The 22,075-nt window shown below is 37.5% G+C and overlaps 3 protein-coding genes across 11 annotated transcripts in view; 1 reads left to right on the top strand and 2 right to left on the bottom strand.

The window, feature by feature from the left end:
* LOC112137340 (proto-oncogene vav) overlaps window positions 1-6,819 on the bottom strand; it is a 31,618-nt gene extending 24,799 nt beyond the window's left edge. For 2 of the 7 annotated variants that reach the window (XM_024259595.2, XM_024259603.2), the window contains exon 1: window positions 6,688-6,819. The gene's annotated coding sequence lies outside the window, so the exon portion shown is untranslated. Of the gene's footprint in view, window positions 1-6,679 lie in introns of all 7 variants that reach the window. The other 5 variants (XM_024259602.2, XM_024259600.2, XM_024259596.2 and 2 more) reach the window with 4 other exon arrangements.
* Window positions 1,834-19,215, top strand: sh2d3a (SH2 domain containing 3A). 2 transcript variants are annotated; one of them, XM_024259606.2, is made up of 19 exons: window positions 1,834-1,964; window positions 2,184-2,274; window positions 2,365-2,482; window positions 3,064-3,125; window positions 5,368-5,507; window positions 9,304-9,343; window positions 9,612-9,728; window positions 10,173-10,316; window positions 10,533-10,822; window positions 12,042-12,127; window positions 12,907-13,026; window positions 13,104-13,261; window positions 13,365-13,565; window positions 15,046-15,207; window positions 15,566-15,681; window positions 17,547-17,718; window positions 17,794-17,905; window positions 18,143-18,328; window positions 18,603-19,215. In XM_024259606.2, the coding sequence occupies exons 2-19, from the start codon at window positions 2,185-2,187 to the stop codon at window positions 18,794-18,796; spliced, it is 2,508 nt and encodes an 835-aa protein (XP_024115374.1). In that variant the 5' UTR covers window positions 1,834-1,964; window position 2,184; the 3' UTR covers window positions 18,797-19,215. The 2 variants fall into 2 exon arrangements, with proteins under 2 accessions (XP_024115374.1, XP_024115375.1); XM_024259607.2 differs by lacking the exons at window positions 1,834-1,964; window positions 2,184-2,274; window positions 2,365-2,482; window positions 3,064-3,125; window positions 5,368-5,507 and adding an exon at window positions 6,861-6,995.
* Window positions 19,214-22,075, bottom strand: part of trip10b (thyroid hormone receptor interactor 10b) — a 23,749-nt gene continuing 20,887 nt past the window's right edge. For both annotated transcript variants that reach the window (XM_024259608.2, XM_024259609.2), the window contains 2 exons: window positions 21,299-21,396; window positions 19,214-21,216 (listed from right to left, as the gene is read on the bottom strand). In XM_024259608.2, coding sequence (XP_024115376.1) covers window positions 21,071-21,216; window positions 21,299-21,396 — 244 coding nt within the window. In that variant the 3' untranslated portion in view covers window positions 19,214-21,070. The remainder of the gene's footprint in view (window positions 21,217-21,298; window positions 21,397-22,075) is intronic.

Raw genomic sequence — 22,075 nt, 5'->3', positions numbered from 1 at the left:
TGGGGTGTCCCAAAGACTATACAAATGGGACCCAATGCCTTTCTCTATAACACTCAGCATTATGCATTATTTCCTCTTTTTACATCCCCGCCAAAAAAAAAAAAAAAAAACTTTCCACTTTTTTTAAATTAACACTCTAGTTCTCCATGTCAAAGTTTTAACATTCAAACTTCCTCCTCTACATCCAACACTCCCTCCTTTCATTTTTCTGTCTTTTTCTGTGACTTTCTTCTCTCCTTTTTTGACCAACACTTGTCCATTTCCTCTGGTAACCATTAGGCCAACAGCATCATAGGCAGTTGTTGTTGGCTGGGGTCAAAACTGATCTGATATGAAGGTTCCCTTTGTAATTCCCATGCTTGACTTCTTTTTGGTTTGTTCCCTCCTGTGACAACCCTGTGTTGCTTACCAGGACTTGAAACAAAAACACTGGATTGTTCTTCCTTTTGAATCCATCCATCCATCCATCTATCCATTCATCTTCCGGACCGGCTCACAGGGGCACCAGTCTAAGTTGCCCAGACTTCCCGCTCCCGGCCATTTCCTCCAGCTCTTCTGGGGAACCCCGAGGCGTTCCTACGCCAGCCGAGAGACATAGGCCAAGTCTAAATTCTTCCCTCTCCCCACCCCTTCATTTGAAGGGGCAATGTTAGTGCAAGTGTGTCTGGAATATTTAAAAAAAAATCCAAACCTCCAAGCGGAGGGAAACAAAGTCCTACATCACGAGGGTGAACCACGTCATGCTTAGAAGCGCTTTTCTTTACGTGGGTGCGCTCTGAACCACAGAAGTTTACATTTAAATGTAATTAATGACTTTTTGTTGTAGCATGACCTTTTTAAAGTCATAGCCACTGTTGTTATGTATATTTGAGTGCTGGAAATTCTGTGCTATGGCAAGCAGACTGGCAACTGTTGGTGACGTCATCGACAAAAGTGATGTCCAAAATATGAAACAGTATTTTTCATAACTCTCCATTTGGAGGGCTAAATGAAGGGGAAGCGAGAAGGGAAGAATTTGGATTGGGCCATAGGCTCTCCTGTGTGTCCTGGGTCTTTCCCAGGGACTCCACCCAGTGGGATGTTCCAGGTGTTCCTGGCACATCCGAGAGGCTTCTGGGAGTCATTCGGACCAGATCCGAGAGCGACCTCAACTGGCTCCTCTCAATGTGAAGGAGCAGAGGCTTTACTCTGAGTTCTCTCCAGGTGACCACGCTTCTCACCCCATCTCTAAGGGAGCACCTTTTCTTGAAACTCATTTCAAGAAACAGCTCATTTCACCTTGTGATTTTGTGAACTTAATTAATTATCAATTTATTTATAAACACGTAATTGTTATATGTTATATTATATATGTCAGAGTTGAACACAAACTTTTCTGGTAAAATATGTAAAAAAATATTTTTATCATGGCATTAAACTGGTTTGACACACACAACAATAACACAAAAAAGGAAATGTGTATGCTATGATTGAATTGGGCACTAGATGCCACTCTTGCGTTGGCGTCCACATCTACTATTATTAGTCAGTGTCTCCACCACCTGGAGGAACAGCCAAAGTGGATGACATGCCTGCGTGCATACCAAAGTCTGACCTGACATGCTGACAGCCTCTGAACGTTTGAACGCCCCTCTTCTTGTTTTTCTCTCCCTCTCAACATGCCCCTACCTGTTAGCTCCGCCTCTGAGAGAGCTCATCCGAATTCTCAAGATCTGATTTGCTGAACTCCTCGGGGTTCTGTTTTTATGATCTGATTGGCATTTTTGAGTGACTCTGCAGGTTTGAAGAAGAGGTGGGGCAGTGCACGGGATGGAGGGGAGGGTGCTCCAAGAATTAAAACAAAAGTACGAGACAGGAAACTCAGAGGGGATTAACTGCAAGGAAGGAAAACAGATGAGAGTGAAAGAAAAAATCGGACAATAGATCAAAAATCCCAGGGTATCCTGATAGATCCTGTAAAGCAGGTAGGTATTAGATTTCATACTAATTTAAGTAATCTTTAATAACATGAATAGTCTTTGCTTGAATCTTAGTTTGACTCCTTTGTAAACTAAAGCTAATATCCAACAAATCCTTCATGTGTTTTCTCAGACACTTGTGTGTAAGAAAACAAGTACCGGCACGTGTCTGTTAGCAAATGTGCTGGTATGTCATCTGCATTTATCTCTTTCTTTTTGTTTAAGCATGAATAATCGTTCCATCGCCTGGTGGCTGCAACAGGTTGGCCTGCCCCAGTATACCAAAACACTAGAAAATGAATATTTTGGTCTGGAGGTGAGCAAGCATTTTATATGCAGCTATTTGTCCAAATACAAACACTAGTCTCCCAACCAGTAATCGTGGCGTCTGACTGTTTTCATGCAGGGTTTGCAGAATGTAACGGATGAAGAGCTAAAGGCAGCAGGGATAGAGGATGCCGGGCACAGAGAAATCCTCCTCACTCAACTTTCAAGACAGACACTGAGGCTGGGCCCACACTCTGGTAACATACTTTAGAAACATGAAGGGACATTTGAACAAAGAAAAACTTTTATCTCTAAAAAAGCTGAATAATTCAAATATGATAGTACTGGTGGGCTTACCAAGTGTGTTTACACAAACACCACATAAAAAAAATGAAAGGATAAGGGGATTTTATAAAATAAAGAGTCTTTTTGTGAGAAATTACAATAATTCAGGTTGGATGTTTGTAAGGTTAATTAATTAGCAGTGGTGAAAGACTTGAGGACATAGTATATTGATCAACCTGTTTATGCAGGACATTTTAGTTTTTAACAAACAACTCGTCATTTTGATAATCTGCGACTTAGATAGAATGCAGCCATACATCAACATACCTACACCATGAACCATGACCATTAAACATGATCTGGTTGCTTATTTACTCGTTTAAGTTTCAATATTTTAGCATAAACATCTGCTTCAGAAAAGTGAAACCAACATCTTTAACCTTCACGTCAATATATTTTATAATACATCATATTTTAATGAAGGGGGATTAAATGTTTTGTGTGAAAATGTATAGAGAGTCTTACCCTACTTTAAAAATGTTTTTCCCCTCAGGTGAGCAGGTGGTAAAACGTAGAATCAGCCGGAATTACTCCCTAGGATCATATGTAGATCTGGTGAGTGTTATGTGATTTACCCAAAAATTTTATTTATTTCCTTTAAAGTACCTATACTATGCTTTTATTAAGCCTTTCAGACCATCATTGGCACAATGAAGAACAAAGGATTTCTGAAATATTATTTATTTTTGTGAACTCTTTTCAAACCTGGAAGTAAAATGACTCGATCTCTGAGGCTCCGCCTTTCGCTCCTTGTGGGCGTCGCCCATTTCATGACGTCAACTTAGAGCCGGGCTCAAAAGCGTGTCTGTGTTACATTCATGAAAACAAATGTCCATACTTTTGGAAAGTTGGATGTACATGTTGTGTATCTGCCTTTAGTAGCCCCGCATTTATTCCAAAATGTGTCAGCCGGCCCTGCGTTTATTAGAGATAGGCATTTATTACATCACAGACAGAGTGGTGATGGCTAATGGGTTCATTTTGCAGTGAAATTGAGTTAAGAAATACAGACAACACCAGAGATCTCTGATCCGGCGGAGAAAAAGGGGGATGTTGTGTTAGCCTGAGGGTGGTGCAAGGAGCACAGACTCTTCCTGAAAGGGGCTGTTCTTACTTTGTGATGTCAGCTCGTGAGAACCCGCTCGTAATTGTGGTATGGGAGGGGCTGATACTGAGAGCGCCGGTTTTTAGAGGAATACTCAGACATGCATGAATGGATCAAAATACCGCTTTGGGGTTGTGTATAGCGAGAAATGAAAATGATAATACCCTAAAAAGCTCAAAAAGTTGATTTTGCATGGCATAGGCCCTTTAAATAGGTCATATAATGTTTTTTGGGAGTATGTTTTAAAAAGCCTTATACCACCAATCATGTTTGGAGAGATTCCAAAGTCTTGCAAACCTGTTTGCCTCTCCGAGACTAACGAACATTTTTGAGTGATATATTGCTCAATATTGATGCCAAGTTTAATAATCAAACCAAAGGCAAACTTTCACAAAGCTTGAGCTGTCTTTTAATTGGTCTGCTGGTTTGATGGGTGAGCTGCAATTTTAAAAAATGCACAGAAACACAGTTGGGCTGGGAGGAGACTTGTATATATAAACATAAATACAATAGTTTAAAATCAATCAACTGGTTTTGTTTATTTTTTCTAAAATTATCTAATTATTGTGGTAAATATTTTATCTTTTTAAATTCTTCAAATTTGTACTTATTTATTTATAAAATGATTTCAAAATGTGCATGTGATTTATTTTTAACTTGAAGATGTGATTTCAAAATCAAAATTTTCCAAAGCACCATTTTTATTTATTTATTTTTGTTTGTTCTAAAACTGTTTCCTTTTTTGGGCTTCTTTTTAACACGACAACTGTCAATCAGCAAATGTGGGGTGGGGTCTTAGTGCTCATTGTCTAAACCTTTTATATTATTTGTGTTTTTGAAACACCACTTCAGTGCTTTTTGCTGCATACATCAATAGGTGACAAGATATCTGGGAGGACAAATTACAAAAAAATTCATGTGTCAGTTTCATCTTTTGAAAATCTATCAGCAGATGTTATTTTGAGTTGTTCTGGTGACATTTCTAAAATGTTTGGGTATTTGACACTTAAGCAGCCAGGAACAGCTACCCCAGAAACACAAATCACGGTCATGGGATCCGTCAATGACTGTTTAAGCCCCACCCACTTTCACTGACTAACAAACACACAGTCATTACACTGTTATTAAGCCATTGTGAAAATTGCTATTGTGCAATAAAAAGGCATTTTTGGGTAATAGTGATTTCCAAATCAACTTATAGAAAGAAAAAACAATTAAAAAATAGTTTTTGGGGGATTTAAATAATTTACATTTTAGAATAACTTACTAAAATGAAATATTTTCCGTAACATCTTGATTAATTTCAAGAATGGAGTATTATTTCACAATTTCATCACACTTTTTTTTAATATTTTTTATTAAATATTTATTGTTTTATTTGACCAAGCTCCATGAACATTTTAAGAATCCTTGCTCATATATACTCACAACGGAAACATTAGTGTTTAAAAAAATTAAAAATTCAGACATATCATAGAATCATGGAGGAAGGAAACAAAATTGGACAGAACAAGCCTTGTGCTCCAGCTATTTAGTTTTAGCCAAAACTAGTTTTAGATAACTGTTACTTTTAAGTAAACCTATACCATCCCTTTATTGCACATAGAAATGTATTTACTTTGTTTTTGATTAATTTGAAAAAGAGCCATTTTAAGCAGAATCATGCATTTTTAAACATTTTATTTTGTGCAGGAGAGTCCTAAAGATTTGTTTCGTCAGAGTATCCTTCCCCGCCTCCATCGTGTGGACAAAAAGCACCGCTTGTCTGTCTCTTGCTCTCAGCTTCGCCCTCTGAATGAAGATGAGACCATTATCCAGGAGAGTAAACTCAGGTAGGAGCACCTCTACTGTGGATGGTAGCGATTGTGTGTGTGCGACCATTGAACGCAGCCCAGAGAAGGAGGTGGACTTTCACTTTGTACTCTTTGCATGTCTGGGTTAAACATTAACTTAGGCCTGACAAAAGTCAGGCGTGACTTTGAGAAGTTAACATCTGTAAAAATATCAGTCATCTGTAAAAAGATAAAGAAAAAACGTAGTATAGGGGGCAAAACAGTATTTGTCAGTTACAGATTCTGCAATTTAACAAAGATGAGAGAGGACTGTCATATTCATCATATTCATCATGGGTACACTTTAACCCAAGTCTTCTTGAAAGCAGACTTGTGAGAATCTGTCAATCAAATGTTTTCAACGGGAGAATCGAGTTTTTATGAGGCAATTGATTAAATAAGTTAAATAACTTGTGCTACAAAATCTTGAAAAAAAAATAGTATTAGCAAAAACATGTTAAAAAAGGTATCAGAATAAGAATGGTTATTCTGTCAAATATATCGACTGAGTTAACTGTTTATTTCTCAATAAAAGTTGATGGGATTTTGGCCTCTTGGAACCAGTGGGTACTTCCTGTTTGAAACACCAGAGGAGAGGAGTTATTCAGTCCAGTTCTCTTTACACTTCTTTCCTAAGATTACAATATCAAATAGTAGGTTAGTGAAAACTGAGAATTTAACATCCTTGCTCACAACAGCTGGTTTTACAAGAAATATTTCAACACTCCATCTCACTACACCTGGAGGGTTTTCCCAGCATTCCATAGTTTGGTGTTGGAAGTTTCAATAAATAAATAAAAATAATAATAATGAAACTTTTTTGGGGGGGTTGTCATAAATCAGACAAAAAGTGAAACACTATAAAAGGCATTCGATCAAACCAAGGATGTTATAGTTTTGTAAAATATTTGTATTTATTTGTATTTTTTTACAGTCATTTCTCCATGACATAAATATAGAAGTCACTACCATAAGTTTTTTTTATTTTAATATCTCACAATGATTAAGTGCAACATTAAAATAATAGTAGTCAGTCTGCTTACGAGTTTACATGATTAAAAACTCAAATTGTACTGCTTTGTGAGCAGAAAAAGATTTACATGACAACTAGGTCAGATCCAGATGACCACTAATTTCCTAAAATCAAAACAAGTCACGCGGGTTTTACATACCGACGTACCTGCGTGGTCAGGTGTTGTGTCAGGTCGGCCTCGTTCGTGTCGTTCGAGGGCTGGCAGACAGGAATGGAGTTTCAGCACGGGGGCTTTGGGGCGGGGAGGAGGACAGCTCAGGAGGAGAAACTTGTGAGAACTCGCCTGAGTCTGCCCAGGAAGAGGAGGAAGACGGGGATAAGTGGGCAGGGAGGGCTTGACGGCGGAAAAGGAGTAAAAATAAAAAAGACGAGGCACTGGTATCTCGGTGTTGTTCGTTTGAGCCTCAAACCGAGAAAAATGCCCCGGACCAGGGAGCTGTGAGCCGGACTAACTGGTAAGGCGGAACGATTGTGGCTGCTTTCGGCTGAACGGAGTTTAGTGTACGCGGAGGGATATGGGTCCAGACGATATGGACACATTTTTGATTTTACGAAGTTTTGAGCGTTCGGCAAAAGTTTGTAGTTAGTAACAACTCTTATCAAAAAGTGTTAAAAGACTATTGTTTTGCTCTGTCTTTAATGTGTAGATTTGCCAACAAATATAGTACATGTTTCTCAAACAATTATACCTTTTAAGGGCTAAACTATGTAAATTACGATATATATAAAGATAATACCCTTCAAGAATTGTTAGAGAGACGGTTTTGATGGTTAAGGAGCAGGGTAAACTTGAAACAGTCTGTGGAAAACCGCATTGCACAACCCCTGACTGGAGGGTTGCACAGGTGGTGACTGTGAGCTGTTGTGCCACCGCCCCTCAAACAGGATGCTGAACTCATCAGTTAAAAAAAAAAAAAAAAATCAGCAAAAAATAAAATTTAGTGAATGTTTAGTTTTAGGGTATTTTGCAAATTATTTATCTAAAGTTCCCTATGTTTTGTCAGAAATTAGTGTTGTGACAGCTGGCAAACATCAGATGACCTCTTTAATTTTAAGCTATGTGTTGTGTTATGATAGCATGTATCATGAAATATTTGAAAAATAAACCATCGTAGTGTTTTTAAGATGAAAATGTGTGTATTTGATGTTTTAGCTGTTTTTGTTTCATGTTTGGACTCATTAAAGTTCCACTCGTATTATTTTTTGGTTCTATTTTTTAGCCAAAGAAAAAAAAAGGCGAAAGATACTTGTTTTGCAGCTTGCCTTGCTTCAGTAGATATGAACACACCACCTGATCCAGGTGAGCAGCATGTACTGAACAAGGATTGGCAGCAAAACAAGCAGGACAGTAAGCCTTGAGGAACAGGGTTGGTGACCCCTGGTTTACATACACTCCTGATAGGTCACATCCCTAATTTAATATTGCCAGCACAATAAAAATGACTAGCCATCTAGCTGTGCAGTTTTGAGCCAGCTTGGACAAAGAAAATGAAGACTTTCATGGACCTAGTCTGTAAGTGGATGCATCAAAATGTAGCGCTGAAGGAAGACTTTGGCCCAACCATTGCAGTTGTTGAATCATGATCTCAAGCTTTTTCAAGCTGCAGGTTTTTGTCTGTTCCTGATTCACAAAAAATAATAATCCATCATTAGGAAAATGTTTTAACATCATGCTAAACACTCTGATTTTCCTTGAAGTGGAGTTTGAAAATTGTGTTTCTGGTGTTTTTAACTTGCTGTTCTTGCATTTTTCTCATAATGGAGGACATGGGGTATAAAAAAATAAAGATTATAATTGTGTTTTGAGTATTACTTTATTCAAATTGTTAATAAAACCCAGTGTTTGAAACAGCTATTGACACATTGGGACAGGTAGGCCAAAGTCTCCCTGTTCCTCTCCATTCTGATGCATCCACTTGTAGATGACTAGGTCCATGAAAATCTTTGTTTTCCTCTTCCAAGCTGACATCTGGATCAAAATTGTACGGCCGGATAGCTCTAATATTGGTCGTAGTTTGGGATTTTTTTTTTTTTTTTTTTTTTTTTTTGCAATGACAAGCTTGGGGTTCTGAGGAGCTTTAAGCTAGTGGAAAAGAATGTAAACAAAGGAATGCCGGGATATCAACGTAAGATTACTTCCACACCAACAGTCTTGCCCGCCCACAACCCAAAGGGAAATTTCTAATGAACTACTGCCACGCTGCAGAAAAATGCTTTAAAAAATACACATTTTTTGACTTTTGAAACACAACATGGTCACAATTAAAAGACTACTGGCAATGACTTTACAATAGAAAATATGTGTAGTTGGATTGGGATTTTAAGATGTTCTTTGGGGTACGAATAAAGCATTAAGAAGTCTTTGGACTCGAGTGTGAATGAAGAGTTAAGGTCAGAGCTTTAATCAATTTATTCATTGTTTCTTCTTAACTTCTACATCCCATGATGACCCCCGAGGAGGATTTGTCCTGCAAGAATTAAATGAATGTTCTGCAGAAAGAAATAATTCATTTTTCACATAGGGATAGTTAATTTGTCCAGAACTATTGTGAAGCTCTTCATATGTCAGCCTTGGTTTTCTACAGTCAGGAAGTCGGAAACTCTGTGAGGAAGGAAGGCTATTAAAAGGCTATTAAAAGTCTCATCTTTTTGTGTGTGTGTTAATGACCTTGTACTGTTTGTGTTGAGAGAGAAACTGAGCACTATCGTCAATGGCTCTGTTGTATAATAGCCCCAGATCAACTCATTGCTCTTGTTTTTCAGTAAAAGGAAAAGTATCTCTGCATACTTCGCCCACCTGAAGGTAAGATTTCATCTCTACCCTGAGCAAACTTTTTGTTCCCCTCTCAATTATTGATTTTAAATCCTGGATTATTCCTTCAAAATTGATATTATTTTTATTTTCAAGCTGAAAGTTGTATGTAAATACATAGTAAGGATATATAGAGTCTCTGATTTGATAAGAAGTAATAGACTAAATAAACATCAGCCACATTTTTGAGTTACTACCGTCAAATATTTCAAATGGGACTAAAGTTTGGTGTCTGTTTTGCTGCTTCTTGGCATTGAAGGGATTAGTTGGTCGGCGAGAGATGGATTCACTAAAGAAGGAGCTGGAAGAGGAGCTGAAGCTCAACACAGAGGATCTAAGGAGTCACGCCTGGTACCACGGACAGCTGACCCGGGAGGTGCCTATCAAACCACTACGCATGTTTTTACACTCTAGAAATAGAACAGAGAACTCCATCTTTTCTGTCATAAATATATGCTGAGATACAGAAAACTCTTCCATTACAAAGAAATATTTGTAAAAATGGCAGTGGTATCAGTTTGAGGCTGCAGTGCAATAACTGGAAATTCAAAATATATAGCTTTTTTGAACACACCAATATTTTAGTAGCTGGTGCTTCATGTTCACTCAAAGACTCAGTTAAGCAGAATTTATGCCTTGACGTATAAAACTGCTGTTGTTTCCAAGGCATAAAACCAGCAATATAAGTGTCACCTATATGTAAAATTTTTCTTTTCTTAACTGTTTTCCAATCTTCTCATTTGTTAGCTCAAGCTACATTCTGTCTGATTTTATCTTGAATGTGAACATGCATCCAGCTGACCAGCTGACTTGTCTCCAGGCTGCAGAGTTGCTGTTGCATAGAGATGGGGACTTCCTTGTTCGTGACTCAAGTTCTGAGCCTGGGAACTATGTTTTGAGCTGCTTTTGGAGGACCACTCCACTGCACTTTAAGGTCATTCGAGTCGTCCTTCGTCCTAAAAAGGTACGGCTACAAACAACATGCCTATATGCAAGAAATGTATTTTAAGAGTGATTTATTAGTGGAAGAATTCTGAATACTGCTGTCAGTCTTGTGTCTGTAATTGAAAAAAAAAGTGATTCTGTGTTGTTTTGTAAAATGATTTTTGTTACGTTTTATATTGTTTTATACCACGTTTTAGTTTATAATGACACAGGTGTTTTTCTATGTGTGCCTCAGGGATACTCGCGGGAGCTGTTTCAATTTGAGGAAGACCGCTTCGAAAACGTGCCGTCTCTCATTCGGTTTTATGTTGGTGGGCGTCGGCCTATTTCCAAAGCTTCCGGTGCCATCATCTTTCAGCCAATTACACGCACCCTCCCTCTGCGTGCCATCGCCGAGCGACACGCAGAGCTCAAGAGTGGCGGCGTCAGAAGTGTGGAGCGAGAAAAGCTGTCCAGGAACAGTAAAAGACGCAGCTTCAGCTCCACGCACAACGACACGCTCCAGGTCATCAATCCCTTGCTCAGGTTAGAACAAGTTTGGCAAGGTGTTCATACAGTCACATTAAAAAAGTTGCTACTCCTCTTGTGTCAGCAGAAGAAAAATCATCTGCACTAGGTCCTAATTTTAGACAAGTGAATTCTTACATTTTTACAATTTTGAATATTTGGACCGATGGAGGAGCAGAACGTTCTTTTTCAGCTCTTTAAAGTCAAAAGAGATTTGGCTAAAACTTTAGTTTTATTTTAACTAACTTATTAGCATTAATTAGCTTTAAAAACTAAATTATTTTAACAGATTATAACCCAAAAGGTAAAAAAAAGCTAAGCAAAACATGTGGACACTTCGAGGTATTCCAGGTTTTCAGAAGCTTTCACATTCAGTTTTGAGTTCTGCTTAACTTTATCAGTTTCTGACATGTCTAAACCAGTTATCTGCTAGTGGGCCAATAGAATTTGCACTAACCCCTTCATGCCTGACTTATTTTCCAGTCATGTAAAAAAATATTTGTCTGTTTTCTCTGCGTAAAGATGTTAAATTAAGTGGGATTTAATGGTACGTTGTAAATTAGTGACACACAGCATAAAGGGGTTAAATATTTCTATAAGTTTAAGGCCAAGTCAATGATTATAGCAGGTGCTGTGGCTTTAAAATAAGCCCAAATCACTACCCTTCCACTACTGTGCTTGATAGTTAAGATGCCCTCTTTGTTTGGTTTTATCAAAAATGAGCCTTAATATTTAGATCAAAGAACATTTTAACAACATTATCAGAAATGAGTGTTTACTTTGATGCTGCTTTGTGACCTGATTTACAGTCTTTCCTCTAGAGAGAAGTGACGTTCTCCTTTAGTGTGTTTTTTTTTTTTAACGTTTCTTTGATGATTCTGAGATAATTCAATGACGATGTATGGTACTGTTTAAAAACGGTTAAATAACTTGTTCTCTAAATGATCTCAAACTTGGTGTCTGTCTTCTGTCGGACTGTAAACTGTTTAGCATAGAGGACTACATGCTTGGTCATATTATTTGCATGTAACCATTACAAACATCCTTCAAAATCTCACAAAAACAATAAGAGAGTTTCCCCTGTCCTTTGTGCATTTATCTTTATTTGTGTTTTAAACTCTATGATCACATCAGGTGAAAGAAATACAAGTAAAAGCACTATTTTTTGCTATGTGTGCAAATGCATGAAAAAAATCCAAATGTTAATATTATTAACATGTAAATGTATTTTTGGCAGGAGTGGAAGTCAACCCGCTAACTTAGAGAATGTTGGACGGAGGCCTTCTCTTCAGTCTGCACAGTCTGACAGCAACCTTAGAACGGGTATGTGAGCATCTTTTGTCCTGGGGATCAATTTGTCTGCCGTGCTTAATGATGTCTAAAGGATGCAGATGTTCAGCACTACTGTGTCAAAACAGCTAAGAAAGATCTACTTGGGTAGATTTGCAAGAGTGGTGGAATGTCAAATTCGTGAAAACATAGGGCAATATATCAACTCAGGAAATAATAGAATTGTCTGTTTCAAAACCTAAAGAAGAGACATGACAGGGGTTAAACATTTTTTAGTACAACCCTAACTTGTTTTATTACAGGTATTTTTTTATTCAATTAAGATTCCAGATCCACTTTGGGAAATATGCACAAAAACGCCGGGAATCAAACTCTTATAAATATATGTACCCACATACTTGCAGAGGTAAACTCTTATATACAGTACATGTACACACAAAGCAGCAGAGAAGTACTGTGCATATACACACATGGGAAAGGATAAAATAGAAGAAAACAGAGTAAAATACCCTTTTAGTGTGAAGATCACCTGAGGTGAATGCGGTTTCCTTTTCACCTATATTATAATTCCACAATGAACCTGAATCTGTCCAAACAAACTCACTTCCAAATAGAACATTTTGTCTTTTTTTTTTTTTTACTGGAAAAGCTAAAAAAATTTGACATCAAACATGTTGAGAAAAAAAATTAAAATGTAAAAGTCTTAAAACAAAGCAAAGAGGAGGTCAAAACTAAAAAAATGTTTTTAAAAAACAGGCGGATGTCCTCTAAATTATATACGAAGTTCCAAGAATTTTTGAATTCCTCCTCAGGTGTTCCAGAGAGCAGTCAGTCAGAGGATGCTGGCCCTGAACCCATCTCTCCGGTGTTTCGTACAGGCAGTGAGCCCATGCTGAGCCCGCGACCGCGTCACACACGCCCCTCCCTCCTAGGTACACATATCAAGACATGCTTTTCTTTGAGAAAGAAGCATCAGTCAAACTCTGGAACTATCCGCACATGTCTGCAGGTGGTGGTGTGACCTTGCGAGGTTCGGACGGGCAGCTGCACTCCAGAGCTCCCCCCAAACCCCTCAGAGTCTCTGTTGTTTTCCCCAATATGGTACCTCCTCCACCTTCCGACCCAGATGAAGACCCTTCATCTTTTTACGATGAACTGGTGATCCAGGTAGAAATGGTTCATCTGTTTAAAAAAAGAATGAAGAATATTTGGGAATACATGCATTGACTTAGTGGACAGAGAACCTTAATGCACTCGCTGCTGTGTGCAGGTCCCACAGAGCCGGCGGAAGGGCCATGTGGACCGGCTGCGGGTAGAGGAGAAGTGGCAAAGCCGTGCTCGCATCACAGAGACCTCTTTTGGACTACTGGATGCTCAGGAAAACGCAACATCACCACAGCCACTATTTGATAAAGATTTTCAGAGGAAAGCTTCTGAGAAAGTAGAAGACTGGCACTTTGAACGGCCTCAGGTCTGCACAAACTTAACTCTACAGTTTAGCGTAGATAATGTTTGACTGACAGACTGGCAACCTGTCCAGGGTGTATTCTACCTTCACCCAACAGTAGCTGGTAGGAATGGGCAAAATATCGGTGCCAGTATCGGTATCGGAAGATATTTGCATAATTTGAAAGTATCGATATTGGTCTGATATAAAAAATTCCACCGGATATATGCCACAGATGTTTCTTTTTTACTTTGACCGATGGTTACAGCAGGAGAAGCACTCTGTTTACGAATAGGCCACCCTGGTGTGCGCCTAGCATCAGATTCTGGTTAGGCAACACATTCTCACTCCCAACTTGTCATATATAGACGTATGATTGGGCCCCCTCTGTGTCATTTTTGAAATATATTTGAAATATTGTAGCTAAGTTTATACTTATATTTTGATAGTTTCTAATTTGGATGCATCTTTGGCATTGTGAAGGTTGTTGCTTTCTAAAAAAAAATTAAAAAAAAGGAAATCTGTAATTTTCTAGACCGGGCATAGGTAACTCCAGGCCTCGAGGGCCACCATGTCTGCATGATTTCCAGATATCCAAGCCCTACTCATGACTGATTACCTGGTTCAGGTGTCAAGCAAATTAGAACATTCCAGAGCAGGGTATGTTGGAAAACATGCAGGAATGCAGCCCTCGAGGCCTGGAGCTGCCTATCACTGTTCTAGACACTTAAATATTGGCTATCGGTCACAGTTGCAGTGAAAATATTAGTTATCGGTGTTGGCCCGAAAAAATTATACAGGCCAATCCCTTGTAGATGGATTGTCTCCAGGAAACTTGTGACCCTAAAAGGGATTTAGCAGGTTCTGAAGATGGATAGATGGATACTATATTTTGTAATTATCATTTGCTGTGTTTCAGTTTATAATTGCAACGTTTGTCTCTCTATGTGGCAACATTACAGGAGATTTTTGATCTTGTAGTGTTGACTTTAGTCAGTCTTTAAAAAAATCCAAGCATCCGTGATGACGTTCTAATTTTTTTGTTTTAATTGCTGCGAGTCAAAGTTCCTTTTGGACAAGTGTTCCCATTCATGCTTGGTGGACATTATATTCTTTGATCTAGTAAAATGAGACAGGTGTTCTTTTATACTTCCGCTTCTTTTATACTGTTCTAATTTACTCTCCAGTCAAGAAAATGTTGTTTACTCAACAATTTGTGTCTATATTAAGTTCACCAAGTTAACAGAGGATTTTTGCCACGACATTTAAGCAAATAGAGTTTAAAAAGTTTTGCTTTTCACAGGTATTTGAGGAATCTTAAAGCTCAAAACCTTTATGTGAATGAAAAAACAAAGTAGTCTGTCTATATAGAACTGTAAAAAATTTTAGTACTTTTAAACAATTGTGTTTGTGTACTTTTACAGAAAAAAATATAAATGCAAACTTTCTGCTTTTCTCAGTAAAAAAAGTATTTTTGTCTTGATTTTTTGCATTCTGCATGCAGATGGAGACAACATCATGTTTCCAGCTGGAGCTTTTTGAATCACTTCTTTTGCCAGACAACAACCGACCTTTGGAGCCCGGCGTGCTGCTCACCCTCAAAGAGCACTTCAATCGCTCCGACCCAAGCACGACCGCTCTGCACATGCTCAGTGTTGACTGTCAGGTAAACCTAGGACACTCTGGTGCTGAGTTTCATGACAACACAAACGTTTTCCTGCTCTCATCACAAAGCAGTAAAAAGTGAAGGATTTTTGGTCAGCAAACACATTTTTTTTTTACATATCTGCACATTTTTAGTTTGCAGTTTGGACCATATTATTGTCTCACCTAAGTAGATTTTTTTATGTTTTTTTTTTGTAATAATTGACAACAAATGTTCATTATTTTGAAAGTAGCTCTGATCAAGCAGACACGGTGTTAATTATTATTTTTATGAAAGCCAGCTAAAATAATTTTATAAGTTGACACTTTTATTGAGGGGTCCTAAACAAACTGGCAGTAAACGTGCTTTGTTTTTGCAGGTTGCTAGAATTGTAGGAGTGACCAATGAGCAGAAAAGGATCATGGGAGTAGATTCAGGACTGGAGCTGGTGACTCTACCACATGGACACCAGTTACGACAGGATTTGCTAGAAAGGTACCACACATCATTCTTACGCAGTAACTCATCCAGAATATTGATTATTTATTTAGGATTGTGATAATAAGCAGAATAGAAACTCTTGATTACTAGTTTTGTTTGTATTGCATGTTTTAAAGATAATTCTAATGAGTTTAGTGTTTTTCCCCTGGCAAGATTTCTGACCAATTTAGTCAGTCCACCACAATTCTTGCACAGACCTATTAAAATTTTGCAGAGACTGTTATTTTGTTCACTAAAAACAGAATTCACATGGTCCAGCTTGTTGCTGACGTCTTGAGAAATAGTTCTTTTAATAGATGTGTTTTTAAAAGAACATATTACAGTCAGTTAGTCAAACAAAACACCCAGAGTCCATCCAAGGAAAATAAACTGCATCCACTGCTGCTTGGTGTGAACAACCGTTTGGAACAAGAAACAGATAATCAGTTTATATCTAGCCAAAAGAAACACATCCTTAAGAAGTTGTTGTGTTTATTTTTTTAAGCAGAACAGTAGGCATGGAAGTAGAGACAACTTTTGTTGCTGCTGCTGCAGTGCCCCCTGTAGTTTGAAAACAGATTTAACCGTTTTTTTAAAGTGTGTTCACATTTAGTTACACAATAAACCCGTTTTTGGTGAAAACCTGGTTTTGTTTTTTATTTTTTCATTATATTATTGACAGAGACCTGGATTTTATGATTCAGTTTTTTTTTTTTTAGCTTGGGTGACCATATTTTAAGAAGTTTGAAAGTGACACTTTATCAACACAGGATAAAAAAAATCATAAATTTAAAGGACAAAGTTAAACATATTTAGTATGTCATTTTTATGTTAAGAGACTTGATCTCCTACTTTTCCTTATATACTCCATAAAACCTACATCAGTTTGACTGACAAGAGGCACTTCCTGGATGACACCTTTTATGAACAATCTAATACCTCTGTGCAAGAAAAATGTACTTTATCTTTTGAAGAAATGATTTTAATTGCACAAGAGCTGTCTAAATCTCTGACAGGAAGCTGTATGTTTTATAAATTAGCAGACCAGGTGTCTGCAGATCCATAGACAGTCATGAAATGTATTTGAGGTAAAATAGGGCTTCTCATAGCACAACATTGGCTTTAATTCTGAATATTTTTTTTTGTTTTTTAGCCAAGTCAAATTATATATTCTGCTGTCTGTCATAAAAGAAAATAACAGTTTTTATGATGTATTAAGGTTTTGAATTGGTCAGAAAACCATTTTCACCAGTGATGCTTTAGGCTTAGTGTCTAGAAATATAAAAATGCTTAAATGGCTTAAGCACAATGAATATTAGTGGTGATTAAAACTAACTGGAGCTAACTGGATAGTTTAAAACTTAAACATCTGCTCCATTGAAAAATGTGTTTTTGGTGTTTTAACATGTACTTGTAGCATTTTTCTTATGATGAGGACATATATGAAATAATTTAAGATTAAAACTGTGTTTATGTTTCGTTATTCAAACCATGTTGAATCAGGAGCCGATAAAAATCCACGGTTTAAAAAAGCGCCGGATTGTGACGCAAACTTTGATCGAAATGCCAAAGTCTCCCTTCTACGTTCCACTTGCAGACAAATAGATCCATTAGCGTCTTCGTTTTCCTTGTCTGAGCTGCCATCTGGCTCACAACTGTACGACTGGATAGCTCTGAAGTTGCTCGGTTTTATTGCAATGTTAAAGTTGGGTGCTAGTTCTTGTTAGGTACTTGTGAGGTGCTATAAGCTAGTGGGAGACGGTGTAAACAGAGGAATGCTGGGAAATTAGTGATGCTAACTGTGCAAATAATCCCACGCATAACTCAGCACTTTTAGTGGACACCCACCACTTTTATTAATTTGTATTTTTTTTTCATAGGCATCATCTAATAGCGCTAGGAGTGGCAGTAGACATCCTGGGCTGCACAGGAACTGTGAGTCAGAGAGCAACTGTTCTGCACAAAGTAATCTTGTTGGCTCAAGCCCTGAAAGAGCAGGTCCACAACCTTTACTCCTTCTCAGCCGTGATGAAAGCTCTGGAGATGCCTCAGGTACTCAACGTTTGCTATAGATTTACAATTCAGTACAAGCCTGTCTCTTGTTCCTAAGTTTGTTTTTGCGTGTAGATTGTGCGCCTGGAGATGACATGGAGAGCACTGAGAAGGAATCATACAGAGAGTGCAATATTATATGAAAAACAGCTCAAACCCTTCATGAAGTTACTGAATGAGGGAGATGGTGAGTGTTTAGGGGTCACAGACTCTGCTGCGTTAAAAGATGAGAAAGATCTGTGATGTTCATCATAGAGAGACTAAATATTAGCAAGATACTTTCAATTATGTTGTTCAAAATAATAATAAAAAAAGTTAAATCTTGTTTAATAAAGCTCTACAGATTATTTAGATCAAAGGCTACCTGATATTGATTGTGCCTCATTTTTAAGGTGCTGACTGGATTTCACTTGTTTTCTCGTAGGCTCTTCACTTGAGGGTACTGTAGCCATCCCACACCTACTTCCTCTGCTCATGGTCATGGAGGGGGACGACCCTCTGGAGAACAGCGATCAGGGCTGCCAGCTGCTTTACAACGTACTTCAGTCAGCTCGCAGCATTGCCTTGCACGCCGCCGACTATCAGGAGTTTGCACGTTCTCTACTCACAGGTACATATGACAGAAAAGTTCAATCACATAACGTAACTGTGGGGCTAGAAAATATTATTTAAAAGAAAATCAGTTGAAGTGAGATGACAGTGATTGTTAATGACACCATGTTTTGAGGTAAAATGACAAATCCTTCTTGACTTTTGTCAGACATAATGAGACAGTTCTAATATCAACCATTCAAGTTTACAAGCTAGAAAAAAATTTTTTTATATCTTTAAAAAAACAGGTTTTACTAAGATGTTCTGTTCTGTTCCTGTCCCTCCCTCCACAGGGGGCTGGGAGCCGGTGCCCGAGCTGCTGGAGGCGTTCCGGACAGAGTTCGCTCTGCGGCTGTTTTGGGGTCAGCAGGGTGCAGCCGCAGACAGGAAAGAGAGATACGAGAAATTTGACAAGATTCTTCATGTCCTCTCTGATAAACTGGAACCTGTGGAGGTCGTCCCACAACAAGCAGACTCTTTACTCTGAGCCGTGTTCCATCAGGTGGAAGCTGACAGCAGCACTTTCTCCATAAGAGGAAACAAACAAACAAACAAAAAACTGCAAACTGAGCCCCTTGTGATTATTAAGAGAGATCGTATGGCATCAGGCAGAGGGAAAATAAACGTCTTTATTTACAGAGATGTGAGCAATTTGTCTTTGTCAGCTGGATTAAGTCAACAGATTTAATCGTGTGTGAGCAGATCTTCACTGTGAAGAGACTTTTCCACAGGAAAAGTGGAACTATTAAGCTCCTGCAGTTTCCAAAATGTACATTTCTAACAACCAACCAGTGTTTCATTAAAACAAACCCCAGTGGTTCCATGTCTGATTTCAAAGTAAAAGCGTAGTTTGAACACTGTATGAATCTCTGTAAATGTCAAATAAAAACAGACTTTTGAGAAGTCCATGGATGTGTTTTTATTTCAACACCAAAGGAAATATAATTCTTATTTTATAATACACATACATACAATAAAATAAAGATAAAAAAACGGGTAAATTGTCCTAAAACATTTGCTAGTTTGAGTTGCAGGAAAATAGATGAATAAACTCTGTAGCTTATTTGGGAGGAGAAACAACAAAATTCAGGAGCAGCTAATTCAGATGTACTATTTAAACTAAATAATTAACATTAAGTGTCATAGGACGAACAAATCCCAAATTATCAAGAATTACAGTAGACGTTTTGTGTTTTTAAAAGGAATTTCTGTAATCTTTTAAGTGCTCCTCAGTAATATTTTTGAGGGATTCATTTTCACCCCCATCTTCACAATTCATTCAGATGAATGTTGATCCATGACACCACTTAGAATAAGTGATTTTAGAAAATATTTTTGACCTAACAACACTACTTTTGAAGTAGCAAAGCTTAATTTCAAATTTGTTCCTCATGTTCATTGCAAAAGCAAAGTTAAGTCATCCCACAGTGATGTTTTTTAGTGAGTAAATGGATTACAGGTCAGTGTTAACCCCTTGACATTTATTTTTTATCCAGAAATAGTTTGATGCCTATTTGCATGAATATGCATCAAGGGGTTAAGAGAAAAAAAGTATAAAATGGGTAAATTAAAAAAATAATAATAATATCACGTAAAAGTGGTAAAGAAAGCTAAATTAAAAGGTTTCAATAAGAAGTGTCCAGAGGTAGCTCAAGGGTTTGAATCTTACATTATGATTACACAGGTAACAGGTTCATGATCTCATTTTCCCCCCAAAATATTTAGCTTTTCTCTATCAATAGATGGACTAAATTTCCAAAACTTTTAATACGTTCACATTTTTTCTTTACTTTCCTTAGGCATAAATTAAATACAATAAAATTAATTTTGAATTGCAGCATTTAAATATTTAATATAAAAACTAAGATTTATTTATTTCTATATTTATTTTTTTTAAAAAGGGGAGGATTATCACTAATATTTCACCTCTGTTGTGTATTTTTTTGTTTCCACACACCATCTCCAAAATTCACAAGAGATCACAGGAGCTACAATGTTATTTTACCACTGCAGCAAGTTTTTACCACATTAATAGAACTCAATTAACCCAAAAAACAATTGTAACTTTTGTTTTTGTCAATAGATTTTAAATGAAAAACGTCAACTTTTACATAATTTCTACTTTTTTTACTCAAACTGTTTCTTTGTGACGTTTGAAACAACGTTGCTTAATTTTGCTGCAAATGACATGATGGAAAACTTTACAATTTTACGAGGAGCACTGTTTCCATGAAGGAATCATCAAGGGAAGGAATGCTTCAGCTCACGAACTAACAAAAAAAATGACTTCTCATTTAGGAAACTGATATAAACTCATCGTTTACTTAAGATATTTTGCACACTCCCAACAGTGTAGTGGTTTTCATTCAATTCTAAACACAGAGTGATTAATATCTCACATTATTTTTTAGGAAAGTCGTTTAAAAGCTAGAAAATAAAAGCATCAGCAGCTTGAAAGAAATGACGGAAAGAAGATCAAGTTGAGGAATAAAATATTCTTAAAATATTAAACAAATGTACTATGAAGCAGGTGTTACAGGAATGGTAACTACATTCAGTTTTTTTTAGAAACTCAACAAGATGTTTAGCTTTTCGTGGCTCAGTCTCGTTTCCCAGAGAGACATCAGAGATGAGGAGTATTTTGCAGTCCGCCTCCCACAACAGCTCCCATTCACCCCAATGAGGCCGACATCAAAACAGCTCCGGTTGTTTAGAGTGACTTTGTGCTCCACGCCGGCTTTGAACCTCGGAGTGATGGAAGTTAGGCAGTTTGCTTGACGTAGGATGAAGGTATGTAGCCCTCCTCCCCGTTGCCTTTCAGGACTCTCATCCATCCATCTCCTTTGTCATTCTCCATTATGGTTAACAGCTCGCCCTCCGAAATGGAAACGGTGCCTTCGCTGTTGCCTGCACACAATTACAGAATAATCAGACATGAGTAAATAGGTTGAAAGCAAGACGATGCTAAAATGTAGACATGAAAACATACCTTGAAAGGTGTACAAAGCTTCACACTGGCCAATGGGAGATGGGATGTCATCGAAATCCTCCTCAAAACTGTTGTAGATGTTCTGAGAATTGTCATTCCTAAAGCAACAACAAAAAAAAAGGGTTAAACAAATCAACACTTTTCTAAAAACTAAAAAACTGAAGATTTAAACAAAAAATCTTTCTAAAATATTACTAATCTCAAATATCTCTTAGAGTCCAAATTAAATAAATATTTAGATTTTATTTTTAGTTTTCAGAAACTTACTGTATAATAAAAAATATACTGCAACCCACACAGAGTAACATGATCCTGATCTCATGTGGTTTCAACACTGCCCTCTCGTGGACAAATGCTCCTTTTTTTAAAAAATTATTTTGACCTGAGATCATAGGAGGAGGTGCTCTCTGTCAAATCCGGGCAGGAAGCAGAAGTCAGGCTACGTCTGTCACCATAACCAATACAGTCAGGACTAACTAATAACCTGACTGTTCCAGTTTGACATGCTTGTCCTCACATGATCCATACATGACTGTTTTTTTTAGGTTCATTTTTTACTGTACATGTATGAACATTGACTTTAACTAAGGGGATGTATGTAGAGGCTCATGTCAAGCAACCTTTATTAGCCTGGATGCAAAATAGATCTTCTGGTTTGAATGTGTCTTTCCAAAGGAAAATACATGAACTCAGAAAAGTATTAACGAGTTAGGTGACACTGACAGATCTGTTTAGATGAGAGCTTCCAAAAATGAAATTATGTACTTTTATTTTTTT

This window comes from Oryzias melastigma, linkage group LG1 (assembly GCF_002922805.2).
Source record: "Oryzias melastigma strain HK-1 linkage group LG1, ASM292280v2, whole genome shotgun sequence".
NCBI lineage: Eukaryota > Metazoa > Chordata > Actinopteri > Beloniformes > Adrianichthyidae > Oryzias > Oryzias melastigma.
Note: the sequence above shows the minus strand (reverse complement) of the source record. Positions and strands in the feature narration are given on the sequence as shown.

Excerpts from the sequence above, each read along its gene's own strand:
- sh2d3a (XM_024259606.2), top strand. The coding sequence starts at position 2,185 with ATGAATAATCGTTCCATCGCCTGGTGGCTGCAACAGGTTGGCCTGCCC. Across the intron at positions 10,823-12,041 it reads GTCATCAATCCCTTGCTCAG|GAGTGGAAGTCAACCCGCTA; the intron begins GTTAGAACAAGT and ends TATTTTTGGCAG. Across the intron at positions 15,682-17,546 it reads CGACAGGATTTGCTAGAAAG|GCATCATCTAATAGCGCTAG; the intron begins GTACCACACATC and ends TTTTTTTCATAG.